Source organism: Galendromus occidentalis, unplaced genomic scaffold, assembly GCF_000255335.2.
Source record: "Galendromus occidentalis unplaced genomic scaffold, Mocc_1.1 scf7180000077440, whole genome shotgun sequence".
Lineage (NCBI taxonomy): Eukaryota > Metazoa > Arthropoda > Arachnida > Mesostigmata > Phytoseiidae > Galendromus > Galendromus occidentalis.
In genome coordinates, this window is record NW_003805428.1 from 1,541,613 (window position 1) to 1,565,017 (window position 23,405).

General features: G+C 51.7%; 3 protein-coding genes across 3 annotated transcripts in view; 1 reads left to right on the plus strand and 2 right to left on the minus strand.

The window, feature by feature from the left end:
- MICAL-like (protein) overlaps positions 1-15,071 on the minus strand; it is a 33,974-nt gene extending 18,903 nt beyond the window's left edge. Inside the window, exons 1-3 of the mRNA XM_029111444.1 lie at positions 14,671-15,071; positions 11,639-11,753; positions 6,979-7,031 (exon numbers count right to left, since the gene is read on the minus strand). Coding sequence (XP_028967277.1) covers positions 6,979-7,000 — 22 coding nt within the window. The 5' untranslated portion in view covers positions 7,001-7,031; positions 11,639-11,753; positions 14,671-15,071. The remainder of the gene's footprint in view (positions 1-6,978; positions 7,032-11,638; positions 11,754-14,670) is intronic.
- Positions 15,072-15,437: 366 nt separating this feature from the next.
- On the minus strand, positions 15,438-17,435 carry LOC100902839 (SAP30-binding protein). Its single transcript, XM_003743203.2, has 4 exons — positions 17,298-17,435; positions 16,062-16,749; positions 15,693-15,822; positions 15,438-15,584 (listed from the first exon to the last, which is right to left on the minus strand). Exons 2-4 carry the CDS (start codon positions 16,746-16,748, stop codon positions 15,490-15,492), a joined length of 912 nt encoding a protein of 303 aa, XP_003743251.1. The 5' UTR covers position 16,749; positions 17,298-17,435; the 3' UTR covers positions 15,438-15,489.
- A 1,093-nt stretch (positions 17,436-18,528) lies between these two features.
- On the plus strand, positions 18,529-21,989 carry TfIIFalpha (transcription factor IIFalpha). The gene is made up of 9 exons (XM_018639491.1): positions 18,529-18,618; positions 19,167-19,324; positions 19,440-19,549; positions 19,642-19,872; positions 19,976-20,119; positions 20,254-20,632; positions 20,737-20,882; positions 21,005-21,297; positions 21,452-21,989. The coding sequence occupies exons 2-9, from the start codon at positions 19,174-19,176 to the stop codon at positions 21,621-21,623; spliced, it is 1,626 nt and encodes a 541-aa protein (XP_018495007.1). The 5' UTR covers positions 18,529-18,618; positions 19,167-19,173; the 3' UTR covers positions 21,624-21,989.
- The last annotated feature ends 1,416 nt before the right edge of the window (positions 21,990-23,405 follow it).

Genomic DNA, 23,405 nt, shown 5'->3' on the forward strand with positions numbered 1-23,405 from the left:
TCGGCCCGCCATCATAGCGAAGTTCCCCGCGCGGAACGGGGCAACTTTATTCGCTGAAGCATGGACACCGTCAAGTCGAAGCTGCAGGCGGAAGAGATGTCTGCGTGAAACATTGGCGATAGTCGACTCGTTTGCACTTGCTCCAGTCGTTTTGTCTTTTCTTCTTCTATCGCCAGCCTGCCCACCCGCCCGCTCGGTCACTCGCTCGTGCGTTCGTCTGCCCGCTGAGAAGTTACAACTGTGTCACAAGGTTTGTTGTACTACCCGTAAAGGAATAAAAACTCTCCCATGCAACATTGGACCAGCCGCATATCGGATGGAAACGGATAGGACCGAATGACAGCGGCCCAAGTCACGGGAGATCGGATGACGGTTCCGTTAGGAAAATTAGAGGAATAAAAAATGAAGGCACAAACCCCAATGCAAACAAACGACGCAGATGGACCTTATGTATGGTTGCTCTGCATTTGGCCTCCTCGTTTCGGAATCATGCGCTAATTTGGAGCTCCATCACAAGGGATCGGGTGGTATCGTTCATGCACGTGTCTTTCGGCTTCAATGTCAGCGGGTTCAAGCGGGACAGGACTTCAGTCAGTGGCCTCCAGATCTTCCTCCGAGGAACCATTCCTCGCTCGCTCATAGAGCTCGACAACACGACGTAGACGACCTCTGATCGATCAGCCACACATGACTCGTATATACCGTGGCCCAAGAACATCCCGCCTAGATTTGGGTTTTCGCGAATCCAAAACTCATGCAACGGTGATGCACGAGCAGCGGGCAGCGATCTTGCAGAGAGCACCAAATCTGTCCTGCCAAATATTCCCCTTATGCTTGCCGTGTCTTCTTCCAGAGAAGATTTGACCATTGGAATTAGGAAAACTTCAGAGTTTCTGAGATTCCAGCAATGAAGCGCAAAACTTCGGGGACCGAGTAAGAAATTTAGATTCAGGACGGATACAGTCGGAAGACGCCGTCGCTGAGACTGGAATTTTCGCGAATGCTCTCGCCGCCGGGACTCGTACCGCATAACTCAGAAATCTCAGAATTCCACGGTCGAAGGAGATTAATTTCCACCGATTCGTATGGTGGGAGTTCCTCGGGGGCCGATGGCGCTGAGACGCCTATAAGCGTAGACGACGGCGACGACGTCGTCGGTGTGAGAAGCGTCTGCGGTATCTCTTGTATGCGGAGGAACACTTGCGGGCCATCCGTTTCAATTTCTGGGATGAGTATATTACGGAAACATCGATCACCCCACCAGGTCCGATTATGACCGCCGAAACCCAGACCAGAACTTCGCGTTATCCGACGCTGTCGCCAGTGGTTGCATGGTGTGTACGTTCCAGCGTGGGAAAAAACAAACCGAGTCTCGTGACCGTGCTTAATTCACAGGACCAACAGATTATCAAGATAGCAGCCATTATATGAAACAGAAAAAAAAACAGGAAAGCAAATGGCGAGTCGATTTCCGTGAGGATGCCTCACTTCCTCACGTGAGCGGCCGCCGCCCACAGGCTCCTCGCTGGCGAACAGGATTTGATTCAGTCCGTTCCGCGATTTCCCGTTTGGCGGAACGCTAAGTTCCCATGGAGACGGCTAACGCAAACACCGCGCTTCCAGTCTACACCACCGAGTTCTCATCGGGTCCGCTGCACAACCACCTCGAAGGTTCATACATCCACTAACGATCTGCTGCTCGAACACCCAGCCTCGGGAATGGTAGCGCGTCTCCCAGAATAAGTATTCGAAGAAAAAAGCCCTCGTCTAGCGAGAGATGAGACGGGCTGGAAAACAGAGCACATGATTTCGAAGTTTCCCGGTTGAGGGATCAGCTCGGTCTTATGATACCAGCGAAAATACAAATCATCGGCGGGAAACTATCCAGGGAGAATTTCGGATCGCGTTTTTGATGATCCCTGCAGCCCCGATAGTTTTTTGTTTGGAAGCTCCGTCCAAGAATTCCTCGCGGAAGAATGATTTTCCAATGCCAGAAAACACGGAAAAATACTCTCGCAGAATTCGAACCATCATCCGAACTTCGGATCAGTCATGGCAAGAGCACCGGCTCCAGTCGGCGCCATAGGATTTTGGGCCAATTTCTTCTGTATCCGATAAGACTTCCAGAATCACTATTCTGCCGCGATGGGGAATCACATGGGCTCTGCCTGCGTATAAAGGCTCCTGCGTTTTTTTTCCTCCATCATCACAACGAAAGGGGCCTGTCGCCATGCGGCGCCAAATTTTTTTCTCTCTCGGGGATAATCTTAATGCCGGAGGAACATGTCATAAAGTGTTCCTAGGCTATTATCTCATTATCGCGCGTTCTGGTGTCAACGAAGGGAGATGGCGACGAAACCGCTCGGAACGGTCAAACTGTTTTGATTGACGGCTCAATGCACGCAGCGCTCAAGCATAAACTTGATTGGGAGATCATGCGCTCTGCAGCTCAAATCCTGAGACGAGACGAATTCCTAACACTAGGTGGTCGAATTCGTCAGGGACACCAATCGAATGCATTCAGATCTCACGTCTTCGTCGAGTAGATCCATGTCGGAGCCTTATCTCCCTGGGATCACCTGCTTCTACGGATCATCGGATGTCTGTTATTACTGGCCTAGAAGAAGAGATCAGATCTCAAAAATGCTTCGCACGGATGTTCTGAAATCTTATGGAGTCATCACAGAATTAATGATTACGGCCTTGACCACCGTGGTCGCACTAACACTTTCGCTGGAGACAATGGGATGCTTTGACGAAAGGGTGTTCAACTAATTGAGTACGGTACAAAGCACCGCGGGACAATGGTATCCAGCCACTTCGATCACAATGCGAGTGGAAATACAGAAGAAAAATCCTCCCGGCCCTCCGAATTGCAGGGGCGGACTACGTAAGACGATAATTTCTTGGATGGAAACCTCTCAATCGTCGCACGCAGTTGGTTGAAGTACAAAAAGTAGGGGTACATGCACCGAACACTTCGCCGACGCCAATGCAGAAACTACCGAAACTAGTTGAATAGCGAGCTGTTAGATGCAGGGGTACACCCCATTTGACAGCTCACATTTTGCGAAATGGGAAGCGAATTCCGAATATGAAAAAAGAGACGAATATTCTAAACCCGAACGCAAGTGCCGACGCCCCGACGAGCGCACAGTCGTAAAGCATCGCCAGTGCTCGCCCTTTTTTCACAAGTCGCGTTTCGATGTTCTCGGAGATCCCGCTATTCCCAAGCCCAAGAGTATAACTCTTCAGAACTGTCAGAAATGTAGGTCGCGTCATCCTGTGACAGGCATCCAGAAGTGTACGTGGGTTGTAGTGATACAATACGTAACCGTCGCATTGACGTAGTAGAATGATTCCTCGTGCCATTCTCGGATTCCACCTGATCTCGTGCATTTCCCGAACCAGAGGGCATTGTACCGATCAAGGACGACAGGTTCATCCAGACGGACACTGCCCGCAGTATTCAGCGGCACACGATAAACAAACAGTATTCTGGTATTTCGTCTTGTCATGGGCGAGAAGGAGAGTGAGACAGAGAACGATCGTCTATTTTTGATCGAGTTTGAGATAGACAACACGAGCTTACAGCTTGATCGATGAGGTCGAGTATCCGTAAGGATCTTCTTCTGCAGATTCACGCTTGCGTTCGCATTCATGCGAATGCTTTCAAAAACTCGGATTCTGAAGTCGACAGAGCCTCGGAAATAGCTGGAAGCGATTGTTTGCTTTCGTCCAGAAGCGAAAATTAGCGACCATTGGGCTTCTGGCTCGAAGCTGGGGAGAGGAATAAGGCTTCACGAGCGTGCAAGATAGCGTTTTCAGCTACCGGGCGTCACAATGGGCAGCGAAAAAAAGAATCGGTTCGAAAATCCAAGCCCCGGGATCCCGCCCCCGTTTCCGGTCCTAACAGTTGGCTTCCGTCGATGTGAAAAAAAGCTAGCACTTCGTTCTGAAAAGTGGAGCGCGTAGGCGACGAGCGTCTAGACGAACCTGCTCGACGCGCGTGAAACTAACACATCCCGTTCACGTGCGGCTCTCGACTCCTGCATGATAGAAAAAAATATGCTACGATACGCTGGATTTAGGTCGCAGAATCGGACGTCAGTTCGCGCGACGAGTCAGGTCATATACATGGTTGTTCCGTGCGGCGTTTTCATGTCTCAGCCAAGGAGCACAGTCGGACATTGGTGTCGTCATAGGGCGACAGCAACGGCGACAACAACAGCGCCAACTTCTGGTAGGTAGCCTAGAAGACCAGTAGTTCCAGAGAGGGGAGAGGTCATTCGACGAGCGACTCGTCTTCTACCAAATTATATCGACCGGACGGTCCAGTCGGAGCCGTCCATGGGAATCCCGGTGGAAAATTCGGTTCGAAAAATTGGTAACATCCTCCCTATCGTTCACGCTTTCAAGAAATCATTCGCGCTCGTGAATAGAGGTTTCAAAAAATTGTACATTCGAATGGTCTTCCTCAGGATCCGGAGAAGTTCGCTTGCCGACGCACCACAGTACTCGATGTATTATACTTTTAGATTGATTCAATGCGGCTCTACAGGCTGGCATCTCCTCGCTTGAAACAACCTGGAAAATGGGCTACCGCGGATCCCGATTCGACTGACCTTGGTTTGAATGAGCTTGGAGGACTCGACACGAGAGACACTGGAGTAGATCCGAGAGGAACGTCGGGTCGATTGCTGCAGTAAATCTCCAAGAGCCCGATCACGGTATCGGTTTAGCAATCGAGACCAGAGAGGATGAGTCGAACTCCTGTAGCGATGAGTAGATTGTGTTCGCGCAAGAATCCTCGTGAGCGAAAGTTTCCCTGATCGTCGAAGACGTGATCGTTCGCGATCAGCAGCACCAAGAGACTCGGGCCCGTGCACCGCGCACCGCTAACTGATCCGCACCAAGAGCAGTGGGAGAGGTATAGTGGAGAGGAGGCGAGATTCTCAACAAGATCCACAACTCCTTCCGACCGCTGAATAGCGAGTCAGAAAATCCGTCTGAACCCAATTAAACGAATCCAAATTATAGAAACGAAACGTTCGAACGCCCCATCGGGGTTTTTGATTAGAGATTAGATGTAAAGCGCGCTAGAACCCGAAGTGTTGGATATATTGGGAATGAGGCGTTTTGTATGTTTGGAACTGACGACAAATTATTATAATATGATTATAACCGGTCGTCTCCCGAAGTCCGGTACGAGCTATCTTGGGTTGGAATGAGACTTGCGTAGCGCCGAAATTCATTTAATGCGTAATTCCTCCACCGACGGCAACGAACAGTCGGACAACAACGACGACAAGCTACAACAGATTGTGAAACCTGACAACAGAACAATCGAAATAACTCTCCGGTCGTCTGATAGGGCAGATTCGAGCAGGAATTCGAGCACAATAGAAAATCTCCCCGTCTGTTGATACTCGATTCTCGTTTGGTCTCGAATCGTTTCTTGTCCTCCTAACCAGCAACAGCAGGTGTCGAAACCGTATGATGGGGCCTCATGGGCACAGGTTGAACGAGAGCACGAGTTCCGTTTGCTGGTTTTCGATACCGCGTCCGCAGTTCCAACCCTAGCCCGAAGAAGTTGAAAACATCTCGCAGAATATGTTGGAGTATGTCCAGCTCGAATTCAGCACGACAAGGGAGTGGGACTGAGTAGATGATATTCGTGGAGTCAGACAAGGACCGCGTCACTGGGGACACGATGAATTCCTCCAGTAATTATCGGGAGATTCCTGAGGAGCGTCGTACCCGCGGAGCTCGATGTGCTTCGCAGCGGGGAAGGTTTTCTCGGGAATTCGGCAACGAAACCGTGTATGCTAATATCGGAAACAAGGGAATATCGTCGCTTCAATTTCCCACATTCCGACAACAATCACGGGAACGAAACTGGGCAAACATAACGCAGCCGGCCGTTTTCGTCCTACCAGGTCGCTGTCCCACAAGAGTGGACGATGACTGCTGCTCGCACGAGCTGGGGGCTCTTCTCGGTGGGTATTCTCTCCGAATGTTCTGTGAAGATTTCATCAGTCACAGACGCGCTGAGCCCCGAAAGGTGGACTAATCTCGAGAAATCTACTCCAACAAGACACGATTCGCGGAGCGACGATATCAGCTGTCTCGGTGGTCTCCCCTCCGAACAAACTCAGCATACAGCATGCCTGAGAAAGGACTTAGCTCTGGGATCTCGGTTCTACACCTGAGTCGGTAGATCGAATTTCATGGGCAGGAACCGGTCTTGGATCATGCGAAAGTGCGTCGGAAACCACCCCAAGTCTCAGCACGCATGGCCCGATTGAGGAAAAGTAGCGACTAGCGACTGAGTTGCCCCGTTCAGTAATCAAGTTCTCTCAGCGTTGACTTCGGTGGAGCAAACAGCAGGCGATGCTCGAAGCGGGCGAACCTTCAAGAACGTTATTGAAGGTACCCCTAATGGCCCGACGGAGCGGCGCCTTCAGTGACTTCGCCCGACGAGTTTCGTGAGTCGCCGAGGCCTTGTTCCTCGGACCGCGGCGATATTCGGCGCGAGTTGACGGCGGCGACGTCGATCAACTCTCTCATTATTATTACACCGCCTCATTAAACGAATCTAGGCACATGGCATCGGGGAAGTAAGACGGGCACCGCATGCGTTCGCGAAAAACTCACATCTTATGTCTCCTCGTAAATTCACGATAACGTGCAATAAACGGGACTGCTGTCAACTCGGCGACCGGGCCTTTCGGGAGGGAAGATGCGAAGAAGTAAGACGACGACATGGGCCGGCTTTGTTTCTTTGAGAGATCGGCTCAAACAACAAAAATCAAGAAATGAAGCGACAAGGTTTTTTTTATGGTCTCTTCACAAGTTGCCACACAGGTCCGCAGCGGAGAGCCGCGACTTTAAAACATGGCATACTGGGTAGAGAATGGGTCCCGGCCCTAGCTTCAAGTTCATTAATTTCGATGACCCATGCATATTGACACTCACCTTTTGCTCCGTCCATCGTCATCTTGCCAAAGAGACACTTTTCTAGAGCAAGCCTGCAAGAAATGAAAGCCTGTGGTCAGCCGGGCGTTCGGAATATTCTCACCGGAATCATGTCGCTGCCGAATCACGAGGATTCGGGCTATTTAATGCACGTCTAGTGGTTTTGGGCCTGGCGGTGGAACTGAGAGGTCGATCCAGAATTTTAATGGTTACATAAACGTACCGAACCACCAACTGTGGAACCTCGCGCATCGCCGAAGCATCCGAAGGAATTCGTCTAGAAAGTTATGATCGTATGCAGATACTCGCGCCAGGGAACGTAATTGAAATTAATGGCCGCAGCACGCATTGAACCCATCGCAATACGAAACCGCATATTTGGGAGTGGTATCTGCGATCGAGTCAAAAACCTCTAAAATTACTCTGTCGAGAAACTCTTTGTGGTTGATTCGCTCCGCAGGTAGGATTTCATGGAGTATTGACCCTAAAGGTTGAGCGGCACCGGCGGCTCAAAAACCCACTCAGTACTAAATATTTACCACGAAATGAATGTTTGGACAAGTGATCCTATTGATCGCTCCTTTCCATCCAACGAAGTAGATCTAGGATGAGACCTTATGACCGAGCGGTAGATATTCGACGGCTCCCGCGTTTAATCCGATCGGATTACGGTGGAATCATTTACCTAATAGTTCATCGGCACTTTTTTCGGTCATCCACGCCATGGGGATGCCCTTCGATAGGGGCCCGCCACCTGTAGGGGGTGGAACAACACAATCTGGGGTTGCTTCGGCTCGCAGAGATATCGCAGCGAACTTCCTCTCTGGAAGGGCCGCTTTCGGGAGAATAGAACCTGCTCGTGGAATTCGATGGAAGCATGAGATGTTGTACCTGGGAAATGAGGGCCTGGGCTTCCACAAATTCCTGTGATCCGAATCCTAATGAGCGAAGGATGGTCCGAGAATCAAACGGAACGAGGCGATTGCCCAGAGCTCGGCTCGTCGGAGGAAATAAATTGCGCCCAGTTTATTTTTCCAAATGCGGCTGCCCGGTGAGGCTTATCAGTTATCACGGAAATCCCTCGATGACCAGTCAGGGAATGAACGCGAGGGCTGGGCGTTTTCACATGGTCGTCCCGAAAACTCCCCGGAATAAGCAAAAGAGCGTGATAATCCATCATTGAAGCGTAAACCATTCCGGGGAACATGCAAACCTTGAATCATATTCCATGCTAAGTCGTCAATCGACGCTAGATGAAAGCCAGCAGTGAATAATTTCAGTTGGTGAAAGATTAAATTACTCGGACGAATGTGAAGCTCGGAAAGATGGGGAGCGTAAACACTGGTGTCGAGCGGCGATGCGGGAGCATTTCCACGAGCCTCGTGATGATCACTACATATTATGTTCTCCCGAAACTGAGCTACCTCTTGGGGGCCAGACTGATCGCGAATTCTCAGCCGAGGTGCTTCAGCGGTTTTTGCCTCCGTGATAGAATGGAATCGAACGGAGAACGCTGAATCGCGGACAAGATTCAGAGTCGGGGAGAGCGGTGGGAGACCTCGGTCAGAAATAAGTTCCCGGCTGATGAGAGTTCGGAAATCCGACGTGACGAGACTGCCACGATCTCCGCATCTCTTAATTCCGATACCGTCGGTCTCCGAATCACTAGGATGATCCTGCGCCTTGGCTCCCTAAGCTCATTCGAGCCGTGCGATCTGTGAGGAGGAACGCTCAACCCCGCAACTGATCTTCGGATTCCGCATAAAGGATCTGTCGATCGAGAACATCGGATTCATTGCTCCACCTAAGGGAAACCCAGAGGCGTACTTAGGGGAGGCGGATTTCTCCGTGAGTCCCATGCGGAGGTGTGGGTCCCTGGGAAGCGCGTCATCTCGAACTCTCGCAATCAGGTCACGGTCATCTTACGCCTAATATTGGGGCGTGCACGAGTATTTTGTGGACCCAACGAAGGAAGTGATTCATCGATTCGGAAGTGCTCGCGACGGGAGGCCTGACTTGAACGATGCATTAGCCCGAACGTGAGCTCATACATGCTCCTAGTTCCATCGATTTCATACGACCTGTCTCGTTTGACCATTTCTCATCTATGATCTATACCAGGGGTTCCCAACCTTTTTTTCTCTCGGGACCCCCTCCGAATCCTGAGACCGACTTCGGGACCCCGTGCGATGAAGTGTCGAAAGTTATACGACAAAATACATATTGGTATGCTTTACGGTTCTCCGCCGTAGGTCACGATTAGCATTTAGTCGAATTTAAGTTACGATCATGTATAAATGCGGATGTCAATGACTTTTCTGCTGCTGTTTCGAATCCACAATCTTGGTGATTCGAAGCTCCGTATTGCTCAAGGCTATCCGTAAGTCCGCATCCGCGTTCAAACGCGACCTGTTCTTGGGCGATTCCAAATCGTTGCCTTCAGATTTCTTCCCTCCGTGCTTGAGAAAAAGGGGTTCGAGCTCCGAAGGCTTCAAACTCGTGTTCGCAAAAACGGTGCTGCAGAGAATGCATTGAGCCTTCGGTAAGAAGTCTTAACCCATCACCAAAGTGAAACCGAATCGTACGTAGTCATCACTCCAGTTCCTCTTCTTCGACATTGTCGCTTCTGTGTTCAGTTCACTCAAAGAGTTTCCAATCGCTCGGTGAGCTGGACAAGAAGCAACACCGGAGACCTTGGAACCACAAAGAGTGAATCGATGACCTTCTTTGGATGAAGCAGCTCTGATAGCAGATCTCGAACTCGAGGATTTCTAATTTATTTGAACGGCTTCCTGGAACTGAGGAACCTTCTCGCGAGGGTGACGGTATTCTTCGAAGGTTTGAGACACTTGTGAACTCGTAAGGTCGCGGGATGCGAAATGCGAAGCGAATGACAGAATAGCTCGAAGGATTCCGAGGTTCGACTTCAAGCAGCTGGATTTTCCCTGACATTGTTCCCGTCAACATCGTTTTAAGCGTCGGAATGAGGGAACGATATTCCGTCGCCTAAGGCTCCCATATCGGCGGCGAGGAGCGGATTCCTCATTGCGCGGTCCATATGCCTTTTCAAATCGCTCAGTTTTGGAGGCTTGACTGACCCAGAAAACAAATCTCGCGGCATGACTGGCAAGGTCTTCTCCCCGGTTGGGAACCCCTGATCTATACGCATGAATTGTCCGAGCGCAGCTCTCATCTGGAGGATGACGCCGCTCATCGATATCCGCGACAAGATCCTTCGGAAGAGGGCTTCTCTATCTGAGTGAGTCGACTCTTCACCCAAGTCTTCTAAGAGGCTGCCCGTCAGTCACAAGTCACAAGGGACGTCAACGGCGTAAACGATGTGGAAGGAAGTCTCCACCATCGCTATACAAGATCCGAATCGATTTCAGAGATCCCAGCCATCCGAACCCCGTTTGCGAAACTTTGTCATCGTCTCAGAGGAGGAATCGCAATGATGAGGGATTTGAGGGTGCTCCAATCGGGAAGTCGCGTGCCTCGTCGGCCCACCCGAGGCAGCTGGTCAGGATTCGTTCCGTCGAGAGCCGCCGCAACGGAACAGGGATGAGAAAGGATAGACGCCGATACACTAGTCGTGCGAGCTCAAGATATCGATGTTCACTCAATGAAGGCCTGAGATGACGATCTTACACCATCTTCTCCCCTCTCGGAGAGCGATCGCCAAGCCAATCGGCCTCCCTAGAGAGTCCTCGGGGAGCACGACGAGAGATATGAAGGGCGCCGCTACCCATGGAGCGCGGAGCCGAAGCTTGCCGGATGGGCTGTCTTGCGGAGCTTTTATTCCGGCGGAGCCACTCCACTTCTTGCTTCGAATTTGGCAGAGGTTGGACTCCGAGAATCAGGTGGTTCGAGGACGGATTCCGGCCATGGCCGAATTTCGTGGAAGACGCTTCTCGGTGGGCTACGAAGACTCGAAGGAAAATTTCCGTCGTAAGAATTCTCCTTGTTGGAAGCGAATCGCCTGTCTCGAAGAAGTTAATCTTATGTCAGGAAATCGACTTTCGGACTGAATGAGGCTCTTCCGAAATCCGATGGAGATCGGCGCGTGGAACAGGTCGCAGTTTTCGGACCCACCGAGACTGCGAATCACGAAGATGCTCCGTAGGCCCGTGGATATCACTTCGCAGCAAAGGATGACTCTCATGGATTCACTGTCTCTGAGGGTACTGCTGTATCTCTTGAGGCTCAATCGAGGGAGCGACCGACGTTCGAGGGAGAGTAAAGTCAGAAAGCTTCAGCACGAGTGTCCGCTTCGATGACCGGCCGATACAGAATTCCGTCCTGGGAAGCGGCCACTACGGATCGGTCAAGCGGAACCCTGGTCTGAGTCATCGTCGTACTCCATACCAAGTCTCCATATCAACTTTTTCCTTCCTCGAGTCCGGACTGAATAATGAAACAACCGGGAAAATATTTCGGGATCCCTCGTGGAACTTCTGGAAGCTCCGCCGGATCCAGCGCACGTCGACCCTCTTATCAAATCGCTACTATCACTCGCTCAGCGAGCTATGTATTTTCTAGTCTTGGAGAAAGTGCAGGTGACGCTCCGACGTCTTCCTCCAGGGATAATGATCGATATGTAGGTGATGAATGTCGACAGGACATAATCCTGAATCAAAGGATTGACCCCGAGCTGACTTACGATGGTCAAATGATGAAGGTTTATCCGCCCCCCGCCGATCACAGAAGTTCATAGTCCGGAGCACACACACCACACACACATACGATCCCCAAAGCACGGAAACTGCACAGACCACCTGAAATAAGACGATCGTCAATTAGTCGAGTTGTGTTGGGAATCTCTCATCGAATCGGAGAATCAGACGTCTTTTCATAAGAGTCCCCGACCATCCTCCTCCTGGGCCCACCGTCAGCTGATACATGAGACACGAGCTCGGTGTTTTGAGGTTCTCCATTCTCCACGACGATTGTCCTCTCGTCACAGAAGCCCCCAATGTCTCGAGAAATCCCGCCAAGTCTCACGGGTACGTTCGAGAGCTGCCGAGCTCAATGGGCCGAGGGGGGCTGACGAAGCTGGCTGAGGTTTCGACGATCGATCTCTAGCGTCTGGGGATGCCTCTGGGAGCCACCTATCAGATTCGCTGCGTTGAATCTGAGTCGATTCCACTGCGGAAACTCGGTATGAGTGCGGCCGTAGATCTGCACATTCCACTCTTCTCGGGGAACTTATGTACTCTCTAGCGCTCACTAGTTATAGACTCACTACACATGCGCTGGCTCCGAGTGCGCGGGCTTCGAGTGCGCTGGCTCCGGGTGCGCTTGCTTTGGGCGCGCGTGCTCTGGGTGCGCATGATGGGAGGACCCATCACATGAGAACGACGTCCCTCATATGACCTTCCTGAAGCTCCCGAGAGCCCGCCCCTGAATTTTCGCGGCGATCGCTTCAGCCGTTTGTGAATTTTGCGAATTTCCGATTTTTCAATATTTTCCGAGTTTCCGTATTTTCGTGGGTGGAGAACTCAAATAATTTTTTTAAGGTAGAAGGCCTCATCGCATCGGAGAACTGACCCTCCTATAACCACCGTTGGATCCCCCAAAACCCACCCCTAAATTTTTGCGGCGATCGGTTCAGCCGTTTTCGAGTCTATAGGTGTTCCAGCCACAGGAAGAACAGCCGAATGATCTGCCGAAAATATTCGCTTGCTCTTCACGTCACTCTCCTGGAATATTCGTTGACTCCCACCAATACGGATGCGAAAACCACTTCGGATTCCGCCCTTTTCCAGACACCGAACCAAGTTACGAGCTCTACTACGTCAAGCGAGAATAGTCGGAGACAAAGATATCAAGAGCTAATCAAGGCACACAGCGGATCTCATTCCCTATTCCGCGATAGAATGAACGGAAAGATAATGATTTCTTTTTACGAGCGAATGTGATCTGTTGTCACCGTTGTCGCTCACGTTCTTATCAATTCTTTTGTTCCTATTACTCATATGCCCCTTTGATCATCTCTACCATGCATCGTCTTGCAGCAATCATGATGGAAGCGAGCGGCGCGGCGTCGGGAGCCCGACGAATCCGCTTTTGTCATCGTCTCTGCCTCCGTCACCGTTTGCGAGACTATCTGCATTCGAGGATTCGGAAGTTTCGAAACGGTCTAGGGTCTGGCTACATCAAGCCCTGTCATCCGCATTGCTTGACTCCGTGGAACTACGGGCAATCGATTTCGGTGGGATTCCTGTTCCAGGATCCCAGTTTAGAGGCGAGCATGCGTAAGCGCTTCCAGGTAAAATCAAAGAGGGATTGAAAGTTTGCCGTTTGAACTCATCAGTTGGAATCATCCGTGTTCTCAGAGTTGAATTCCGCGCCCAGACCGGAGAGATTAGCGCAAGCGTCCCAGGAGGAAGCGGTGTACGACACCATCGTCTTCAACATATGAACGAAAATTGTCCACGCTCATTACCCTTAACTATCGAAGCTGAACACTCGGACAGTTTACACAAAGCGTTATTTTCATCTGGGACGGAATGGTGTACTCTCGAAACCAGCCGAGTTACGAGAATGTGAGAGCGTCCCGAGTTGGGTTCGAACCGAAGACCGCCGGGCCGAGAGCCAAGCGCCGGCGCGCTGCTCTGCCGGAGCCACCCGTCACACCATGCGCTCCCGCCTGTATAGATCCGGATGCTTCCGACAGTTTCCGAGTCTGGATACACCGCGGAGTCCGGTGATAGGGTCCTGTACATCGACGCTTCCACGGTGCTCCTGATGGTCATCCGCGCATGTAACAGGTGCTCTCGCGATGTCATAAACTCCCGGTATCCATGGCGACGACCTTACGATCACCCCGCTCATGACGAATCGAGGGAGGGAGTGGTATGTCCTTCCGTCAAACGTCAGAAAACCTCCATGACCGAGAAAAAACGGACTGTCCCTCGGGAAAAGTCCACGAAGCCGCATTGATGATCGAATTCGTGGAAACTTTGACGAGGTGGGCTCATAATCAAAGCTCATCAGATTTCGTGGCGTGGGAGGCTCTGCTGTCGGATCGGAGAAAAACTTTGGGCGGGAATACGAAGCAATCCGGTCTTGATGATAGGCTGGGTCTTGTTTACGAGACGTCTCTGTTTACTGAATCCACTCCTTAGGGAAAACATATGAGCTTCCGCCGAGGAGCCTTGTTGTTTATATTCGCCGCCGAGTACTCGACGCTAAGCATTCTACAACGAGTGTCATTGAATCAACGCGAATGTCTCTTAACATTTCGCGACAGTCGGCACCGCAAATCAGCTCGTAACATTCTTCACCGTGGCATTGATTTTTCCGTCAAAACGTGGTCTGCGCCGCAGAAAGAGCTGACGGGACCATGATATATCCAACCTGAGACGATTTCTGCTTCTCGAGGATCGATTGCTCTTTCTAGCTGCAATCGTTCTCCACATGAATTTCCAGAGGAGTGACGCGCTGTCAGAACGCTGGTACTCCCGCATCTCGATTTCTGAACCACCGTCGAGCTCGACATTTTTCCATCGGAAACGATTCTCAATGTCAAGCTCTCGACGATTCGGGTTTCGACGAGAGACCGGTGGACAGAATAATCGATCGCGAGGAGCAACAGACACCGAGATATACCGAACATCATCGAGGACCCTCTCGAACTGATTGAGGCGCGAACCTAAGTTTGTGATTCGCGATTCGACGATTAGAACTCACCACAACACTGTTCCGATGTGGCTCTCGGACGAAGACTCGTTCGCACAAACTCTTCCACCGATAAGAGCACGAAACACTACACGATACTAAAACCACTGAGTGAGGCTATCGAAACAAAACTCTGGTCAGCTGCCGCCACCACTCCACCTGTTGGCTAATTGTACTCGACTCTGCAGCTGATGGGTGCTAGAGACGATGATCATCAGGAGAGATGCAGTCGATTCCGCCGCCGCTGTCGCATCCACAACACTCACCGCCGCCACAGAACGACGTCGTCGGGCGGAATGGTCGTTGAGCGCTCAAGCAGACAGTCGTTCAGACGCACCGACCGATGAGCAATACCGCACTCAGGCAGATGGCATTGAATGGGAGGACGACGACGTCCGACCAACATGACAGACAAGAGCGCACCGACGTAAACCGAACCGTAGCGACCTCTGGTGTGCTGTGCACTGCTTACCCACCATGAGGCGCACTATTTTGAATCGTTACCGTGGCAGCGAATTCGACGCCGGGGACGCGGGTAGACTACAGAAATACGTCGCCTGAGAGCTGTATAACTCTCGGATGTCATTGCAAAACGTTGCCGGGGGATCGCCGCGCTGCTCTCATTCATCTCTTCGGATGCGGAGTCGACGCTCACTTCCGAGCCAGAAGCTGAGTCGGTTCAGAATGGCAGTCCGGGAATGAAAACGTCCGGCTCGATCACAGGGCGTCGGATGCGGGATTCAGAATTCGGAGATTCAGTTCGAAATGGAAGGAATCGATTGGGGAAGAGATTTATTCAGAGATCATATACAGGCAACAATAATTCGGAGGCTACCGTCGACTGGCAATAGAAGTTCCCACATGAGTCACATGGTTTTTTGGTTTAGGCAGAGAGCCTAGTCTACTGATGACGACTGGTTTCGCGCCTGGAAGGGAAAATAAGAACAATCGCTGAGCACCGCTCCCGAGTCATGTTCCGCTCTGTTCCAAGACCGTAAGCGTTCCCAGGGTAAATATCCAGTCCCGAAACCCACCCGTCGGCATGGTGACCAAGCCTGGAGCGGCCACACCTCTTGTATTGGAGGCTGCGAGTCCGCCCTGATCCCACTTCGACTTCTTTATGGCTGTTTTCGTAGAGCTCGACTGGTCGGGTTTCTTCCTCTCCTGTAGGGCATACAAAAATAGTTATCGAATTACCGGGTATCGGGTACTGCTCAAAGACGAGCCTCATGAGGCCGAAGGGACTCGTGAGTCATCTGGAATGCTTGGCAATGAGAGATGACTATCGAGTCGGTCGGAGGTCACAGAAATACTGTTGTTTATTGTGACACAAGGCGGCGCTTGGGCTGTGGCGCGTAATCAGAACTGCATTCCTTCCTCGCGCTTCGGGCGGTAGGACTGACCTTCTCCAGTCTATGCATCGCTTCGGTTTGCCTTCGCGAGAGTTCATCGTAATAGTCCTCTTTCCGAAACGCGTGAGGGTCGAAGACTTCGGAGGGGAAATTGCTCCCCAGCTCGTCGACGTCACAATGCACGAGAAGTTTCTCGTAAATCGACGGGTTTCTGAACGTTTTCTTCCGCTGGATTCTCTCAAGATGGTCGTCCCCGATCTTGCTCCTATTGTAGAGCTCTGATATACGTTTCTGTAGCTCATCGTTACATCTCGTCGTCGGCTCGGGGGGAAGCTGTACGGGCGGCCCTCGATCCCGCAAGAGCCGATGGTGGGTCCGGGGGGAATGCGGTCGGGGTTGAGCAGCTCCGACGGGGGGGATTCGGTCTTTCTCGATATCCATTGGCTCGGTGACTAGATCCGGGTGCGCTTCCTCGTCCGAAGCATCGTATTTCTTCACATCGCTGTGATCTCCGTCAGAATCAGGGCCGTCGTAGGCGACCAGGGGCCCCGTGGAGCCGTTCGGAGTAATTTCCACCCGATTATGATTACGGGAGCGGTGCTGTGCCACCGGCGGGGCTTTCAGAGCTCGCCGCATATCTCTCTCGAGCGCGTGCCGCGCTCCATGGCTGACTGATGGAGGTGATTCATCGTCGTCCGAGTCAGTATAGTGCGCGGTGAGCGATGCCAGGCCGGACATTCTGGAAATTCGCGGGAAGACGGGGTTACTTCTGAGTCGACTGCGTCATTGATGGGGCGCGGATTTCGGCGCGGTCACGCCAATAGCCTAGACTATACAGTATACACTTCACTGCAATCACGAGCGATAAATAGAGAGTCCATTGTGGTCGGAGAATGAAGTGAATTCTCGAAGAACACGCTGCGCCGAATTCGCAGCCTCATTCACTCATGGTCAGTGATCAGTATTCACCAATTAGGGAGACTGTGGCCCAAGGGGAGAATCGCGGGACGGGAAAGCTCTCCGAACTCCCCCTCCCTCTCGACAGCATGAACCGAGCACATGAATCTGGGCTCTGGACCTTGGATGGTGGAGCTGGCTGAGCAAGTTACCAATGGTAGGATCGTCACGAGGAACGCTCTGTCAGATACAGTTTCCCGAAGCCCCGTACACTTCAAGACAGAAGTCCCACGGACCGGAGCACGGCACCATCGGTTCATGAATATGGAGGGGAGCAATGAAGTAGCCCACAAAATATAGGAATTACATCCTTGAAAAATATCAGCTTACCTGACTTGCGCATTCCGGACCAATGAGGAGAACGGGAGATAGATCTTTCAGCTTCTCTCTCTCAGGGCACGATGAACGAAGTCGGTCTTCGGCTGTTTTCTCATCGATCGGAGTGGATGTTCAAGATTACATGAATCTCACTCAAACGGGTGATTGTCAATAATGAACAATGATGCACCGCCGGCTGATCAAGCCGTCTGCTCCTGTCAGTAAACAACGGAGATCGGCCTCTCATCCCCTCGGGGAAGGGCTTCAGGCTTCAGACAGACTCAAGACACGACCCGCCGGCGACCGGGAACTCGTTCTATTGGGAGTCATCCCGCACGGTTCGGAGAAGCAACGCTCCTCCAAGCAATCAGTACTCAAGATTCTTTCTAAAACCGAGACAGCCCCATCGTGACGTCTGACGTCGAAAGCAGGGTGATCCGAGGAACCTCCACCGTCCGCGGGGGCCGATCTTGGGGATCTTGCGCTATGGAGACCATACCTATTCTCTGCGAAGAGTCGCGAGAGACGAAGGTATCGCTGTCATCCTGAGCTCCTGGTCATGGCTTGGTATGACAGGGTGTCTCACTCAGGGAGAGGGACCAGATAGCTGATCGTGAGAGATAGGGATCTGGCACATCTCGGTCGCCAGAAATGGGTCGGATCTGTATGACTCTGATAAGATTCTCTGAGTATCGACATAATTTCGCGGTGCGGAAACTCTTGTGATTATTCGCCGTGTATTCCGCGAGAGAAGGCGACATCAGGCGGAGGAGTGAGCTCATGAGGACGGATAGATTCTTTCTCGCTGAGATGGAGGCAATCGGATAATACTCGAACCATAACACCAGCGGCACCGACTTCAGGTTTATCGATGACATTCCCGAACATTAATCGAAGCTCTCAGTTTGCCGATGAGACTACCTTGTCAGCCATGAAACTCGGTCCGCTCGGGAAAATGCCGCCGGAAGGGAAAAAATATCGATCGTTATCAGTTCGAACCCGTTCGAGCCGACTCATGCCGTCTGAATAAGTCTGTCTCGTCTGAGTCTGGCCAATTCTCCTCGCTAGACTCGTTGTCCTATGCAGTAGAAGTCGAGAACATGGGAAAAATGCATTGTGAAGAACAAGCTGCGGAAATGAGGGAGCGCCCGGTGGGCTCAGGTGTATATGGCGATAGACCATGATATCATTGTCCCCCTCTCCCACCGACGACCAGGCCTGGTCGGCAGCAGCATCTTCCTTCAGTTGTGAGGCGATATCGGAGAAGGTCGTGTCGGATTAGCTCCCGTCCCAACATTGCCCGGATCTCAGATTACATCGCAACCCACAACTGGTAAATTTTGACATTCCTCGCCGCTGGTGCACGCCGTTGCGAGGCTTTCTTCGGCCTGTCTGGTCAGAGTTCTCCGGCATTCCTGGATTTGCGATAGGCCCATCGCGTAGGATTCTGGCACCGAACATGTGGACACTTATGACGTTCGAAATTGCGAATGAATCCGACCGCGGAAATTCTCATGCACCGCGGAGCATGTCTGAGTTCGAAGATTGGCGAGCACGAACAAACTTATTGCACGTCCTCGGCATCTGCTTTTCTCAGTATTATCGGCCGGCTTGTTGATGTGCACCGCAGCAGTGAAGCAACTCTGGGTATTCAATGAGAAGACCCGCGCCTAGACTTGGGTCGATCCTGGGAAAATCTCGGACACCAGCGAAAATGAATTTTCTGCAATGAGCCGAGAAAATTCATAGCCTGCGAGAACTCGAAGCATTTTTCAATCGCCCGAATCCACTGCGGAGTAGCCCGCATCCGAGTGTCCTCGATGGGAATGCGCTTTATCGACTAGGGAGCCAAGTTCGTAAGAGGTAAAGATCTCCTTTCAGACCTAGCATGGCCTCTTCGACGGGAGCGAACGGATCGTCGAATCAAGCTAGGGGCTCGGGATCGAGTCCCCAGGATTATGTCGTCCGGATACCGAAGACAACAAAAAGACGATTCCACGTCATGCGATTCCTTCAGAGTCGACAACAGACCGTTTCAGGTTCGCTAGGAAGCAGTCTCCAAGTGCCAGACGGGCTCTGCAATAATTTGCCTACCAACTGGTGTTCACTTCGCTCGTTCCCGACCCGTTAAATTGACGCCCCTTCCCGTTTCAGAATGGACTCAGGTACGAATGGAACGGGAGAACAACATGAAAGAGTACCGAACAGAAACTGATGAGCTCCCAAAACACGGAGCTGGATCTGAATACGGTCGAGACCTGAAGGTGAGCGCAGGGAGGATTGGGCGAAGCTCCTCCGTACTCCTCCCAAGTCGCATCACTCTCTTCATCTGTGTAATTTTCCCTTTTCTTCTCAGGAGGAAGCCCGTCGCAAGAAGTTCGGAATCGTCCGGAAGAAATACAACCCGGACGATCAGCCTTGGATGCTGAATGTTGGTGGAAAACATGGGAAGAAGTTTAAAGGTGTTCGTGAGGGTGGTGTCATGGCCAACGCGTCGTATTACGTTTTTTCAAAAGCGCCTGACGGCATTTTCGAGGCATACCCCGTAGACGAGTGGTACAATTTCACTCCCGTCCAGAGATTCAAGGTAAGCTCGTCCTCGAGCTCGATGGAACCCTTTGTTGACGTATTGCTAAGAGAGATCTCTAGCTCTTGACCCTCTGACCTGAACATTCTGACGTCCGTTCCAGGCCCTGACAGCCGAAGAAGCCGAGGACGCATTCAGCCAGAGAGACAGAATCATCAATCATTTCGCTATCATGATCAATAAGAGGATGGCCGAGGCTCAGGGCCAAACAGTTGAGGAGGAGAAGGAAGAAAAGACCTCTTCAAAGGTGAGTTCCGGATCCGCGCGGGGGAGCCGGGCTACGTAGAGAGCTCGGACTCGGGGCTATTCGGGAAGCCTCGAGCTTTTGATCATCTGCCACTCCCAGTCGAGCCGAACTCACTCAGCTGCTCGTCCTTTCAGAAAAGCCGAGCGAGCCTCCAGATATCGGACATGGACGAATGGGTGGGTGATTCTGATTTCTCGGCGGGGAGTGAGGAAGAGGAAGATACGGAGCGCAAGAAGAAGAAACGTAAGAACGAGAAGAAGAAGGACAAGAAGAACCAGGAAAGCGATTCGTCAGCCAAAGAAGAGTCTGATGAAGGAGACTTCGATGATCGCGAAGTCGATTACATGACCTCCGGCTCGGGTTCCTCCGATGAAGAGCCCGAAGACGCGAAGGCCAACAAACAGTTGAAGGGCGTCGAAGACGAGGACGCACTCCGTCAGCTGGTGCTCTCAGACGAGGAAGAGGAAGACGAAGAGCAAAAGAAAGAGGAAGGGGAGGAGGACAACAAGAATGGTGAGCAGAAGTTCCTCTTTCAATCCCGTGCTGAGCGTCTGCCCTGGCGAGCATTATCGCGTCGGGTCCGCAAGCAATTCGTTCTTATTATTTCCTGAATTTAGGAGAGGACGACAAGAACGCCGCTTCCAAGGACGGCGCGAACAAAGACGAAAAAGAGAAGAAATCGAAGAGTTCGGACGAGAGCTCGTCAGAGAGCTCGGATTCGGATCTGGACGATCAAATTGGAAACAGCGCTTTGTTCATGCAGGTACGAAACGAGAGTTCGCGAGCCCCGTATCATATCCGGCTCGATGCCTCGGGGAAAAGTCAAGCTGAGGAAAAGTAAAGGAAATCCTCGTGAATCGACTCCGAATCCTATGCACATTACAGGGCAAGAAGAAAGACGGTAACGGGTCACGATCTGGAACACCGACGAAGGAAGTTGCGGGCAAGAAAGGCAAGGCGGCCGCCGCGAAACGTAAGAAGGAAAGCACGCCTACCAAAGAAGGTGCCCTCTCGACCGCCGCAGGCACCAGTGCGACGGATACCCCTGCTCCGAAGAAACCCAAGATAGAATTGAATCTCGGGGGCAGCGCGAGCAACATGCCGGCCGGTACCTTAGCAGCTCAGCAGAGCCCACCATTATCGCAGATCGATGGCATCAACGAGGAGTCCATCAGGAGGTAAGTACAGCTATCTCTTTGAGTGTCGCCGGCGATTCCTCCCAACGAGAAATCTCGCGAAAATTAAATCGCTTCGCATACTCATCGCTCCGGCCTATTCCGCGAAATTTCGTCTCCGTCCCGAACGATCCCTCAGCTCCATGTCTGTCCCCAGGTACCTGATGCGAAAACCGATGACGACGACCGAACTTCTGCAAAAGTTCAAATCCAAAAAGACCGGCTTATCGTCACAACAACTCGTCGACATGATCGCACAGATTCTGAAGCGTCTGAACCCCGAGAAGCAGAAGATCAACGAGAAGCTTTACCTTTCGATAAAGCAGTGAATAATATCGCCGACACCTCTGGAAGCGCCATCGCCATTAGTTATCATCCTGGAGCACCTTGAATTTTCCTCCCATGTTCGACCGATCGGAAGAGACGGTTCACGAAGAAGAACCGGAGTTCCTGGGATGCGTAGGAGAAGAGATGACAGTCGCCCGCCGAGTAGAGTGATTCTTTGTAGCAGCAGAGTAATTTCGGTAGGCTCGGCTCGAGGCACTGTCCGGAGAAACTTCGCATCGGAACTCTCAACCTCTGATGGGGGGCACTCCATCAGGAGGCGCGGTAAGACCGCTCGCCACTTATAGGATGCCCCATCTGTTTATAATACTGTATATTGCGTTTTTGATCAACTTCGAATGCGATATAAAGAAGACAGTATTGCTTGGGTAACACCCGTCACGAGGGCTTGATGTCGTGTACTAATAAGTAGTGGCCACAATTACATATATTCCCTCTGCATACTCTCGGTCGGGACGAAAGGGGAAAAAAGTCATCTTATCTTTATTCGTACTTCCAATCTACATACGTGGGAGCTCCGTACCGTCAGAGCTCGTTGAAGCCTGTCCCGGTCCCACTCAGCCCCTTCTCGGCGATCACGAACGTCGGGACGTTTCTGCGCCTCCCGCCACACGGGAGCCAATTTCCATACCAGACTGTCCGTGGGCTTCTCTCCGAAATTGATGAACTTGGTTCTGGGCCCATTAAGAAATTGGAAACGCTAAACATGTCTCATACAGTGAAATATCGTCACAATTTCGAATCAACGAGTCCCGAGGGCGGCTGAGTGATTGCCCAGATGATGAAGAATATCGAGGGAACTTTAAGGAGAAACTAGTCACGGATCGACGGTACCGATTCGGAGATCGACATTTCGGCTCCCTCCAAGCGATTGAACCCGATGAAGGACTGGAAGGAAGCGACGGGAGTCTGCCGAAACCTGAGGCGCCCGGATTTGCTGGCGCCGACCTGATTCATTGAGTGAGACATCCGCACAAAACACCAAGTCGAGTGGCCGGCTCCCCGGACCTGCGCTCGGGCGCTCGACGAGCTCGTCAGCCGTAGTTCATCAGCATCATGAGTCCGCTGTCGAAATGGCATTGGTTCGGAGAGGGTCTGCGGAACGTTCCGAGTTCTTCGTTGTAACGAACAGGGTTTTCAGAACCCAGACCGAATCAGAGGATCCTGTGGTAGAACGTGAACGTTTCGAAAAGCAGCCTGAGAGCGAATCTGCGGCTGATGATGAAGCCGTGTTCCTCGATATGAACTCCTGTACCGCGTCTTTCAATGGTCGGTCTCCCGTCTATGAGCGGCGTGGCCTAGGCCTAGGGGATCGATCGCTCGGTAACGTTTTTCTGTTCTCGGCTACTGGACCCGGGGATGAGATTTTCTTTAACTCTTCCCTCCTGAGATCGTCCCGACTTCCTGTAATGCTCTGCGGAGCTGCATCGAATATTCGCACCTACTTATAATACATAGTTTCCGGTCGCCTTGAAGCAGGCATTTCCAGATTATCTATCGGACTGCCGGCTCTCGGACTCAGCGTGGAAGACTCCGAAATTCGAATACAAGAAAGCCTTTATATCGGGTCCTCGAATATGATGGCGTCGATGAACCTCTTCCATGGAAAACAAGCATTCGATTCCTTAACAAACGGCATTAGCCATGCTTCAAGTCCAGACCTGGCTTCTTCCCGCGGTCTTGATGGGAGACGCACGACGAATTCATGCAACTATCCAGCATTGTGCGTTATAATGAGAGTCCGCGATCTTCGCTCATACAATATG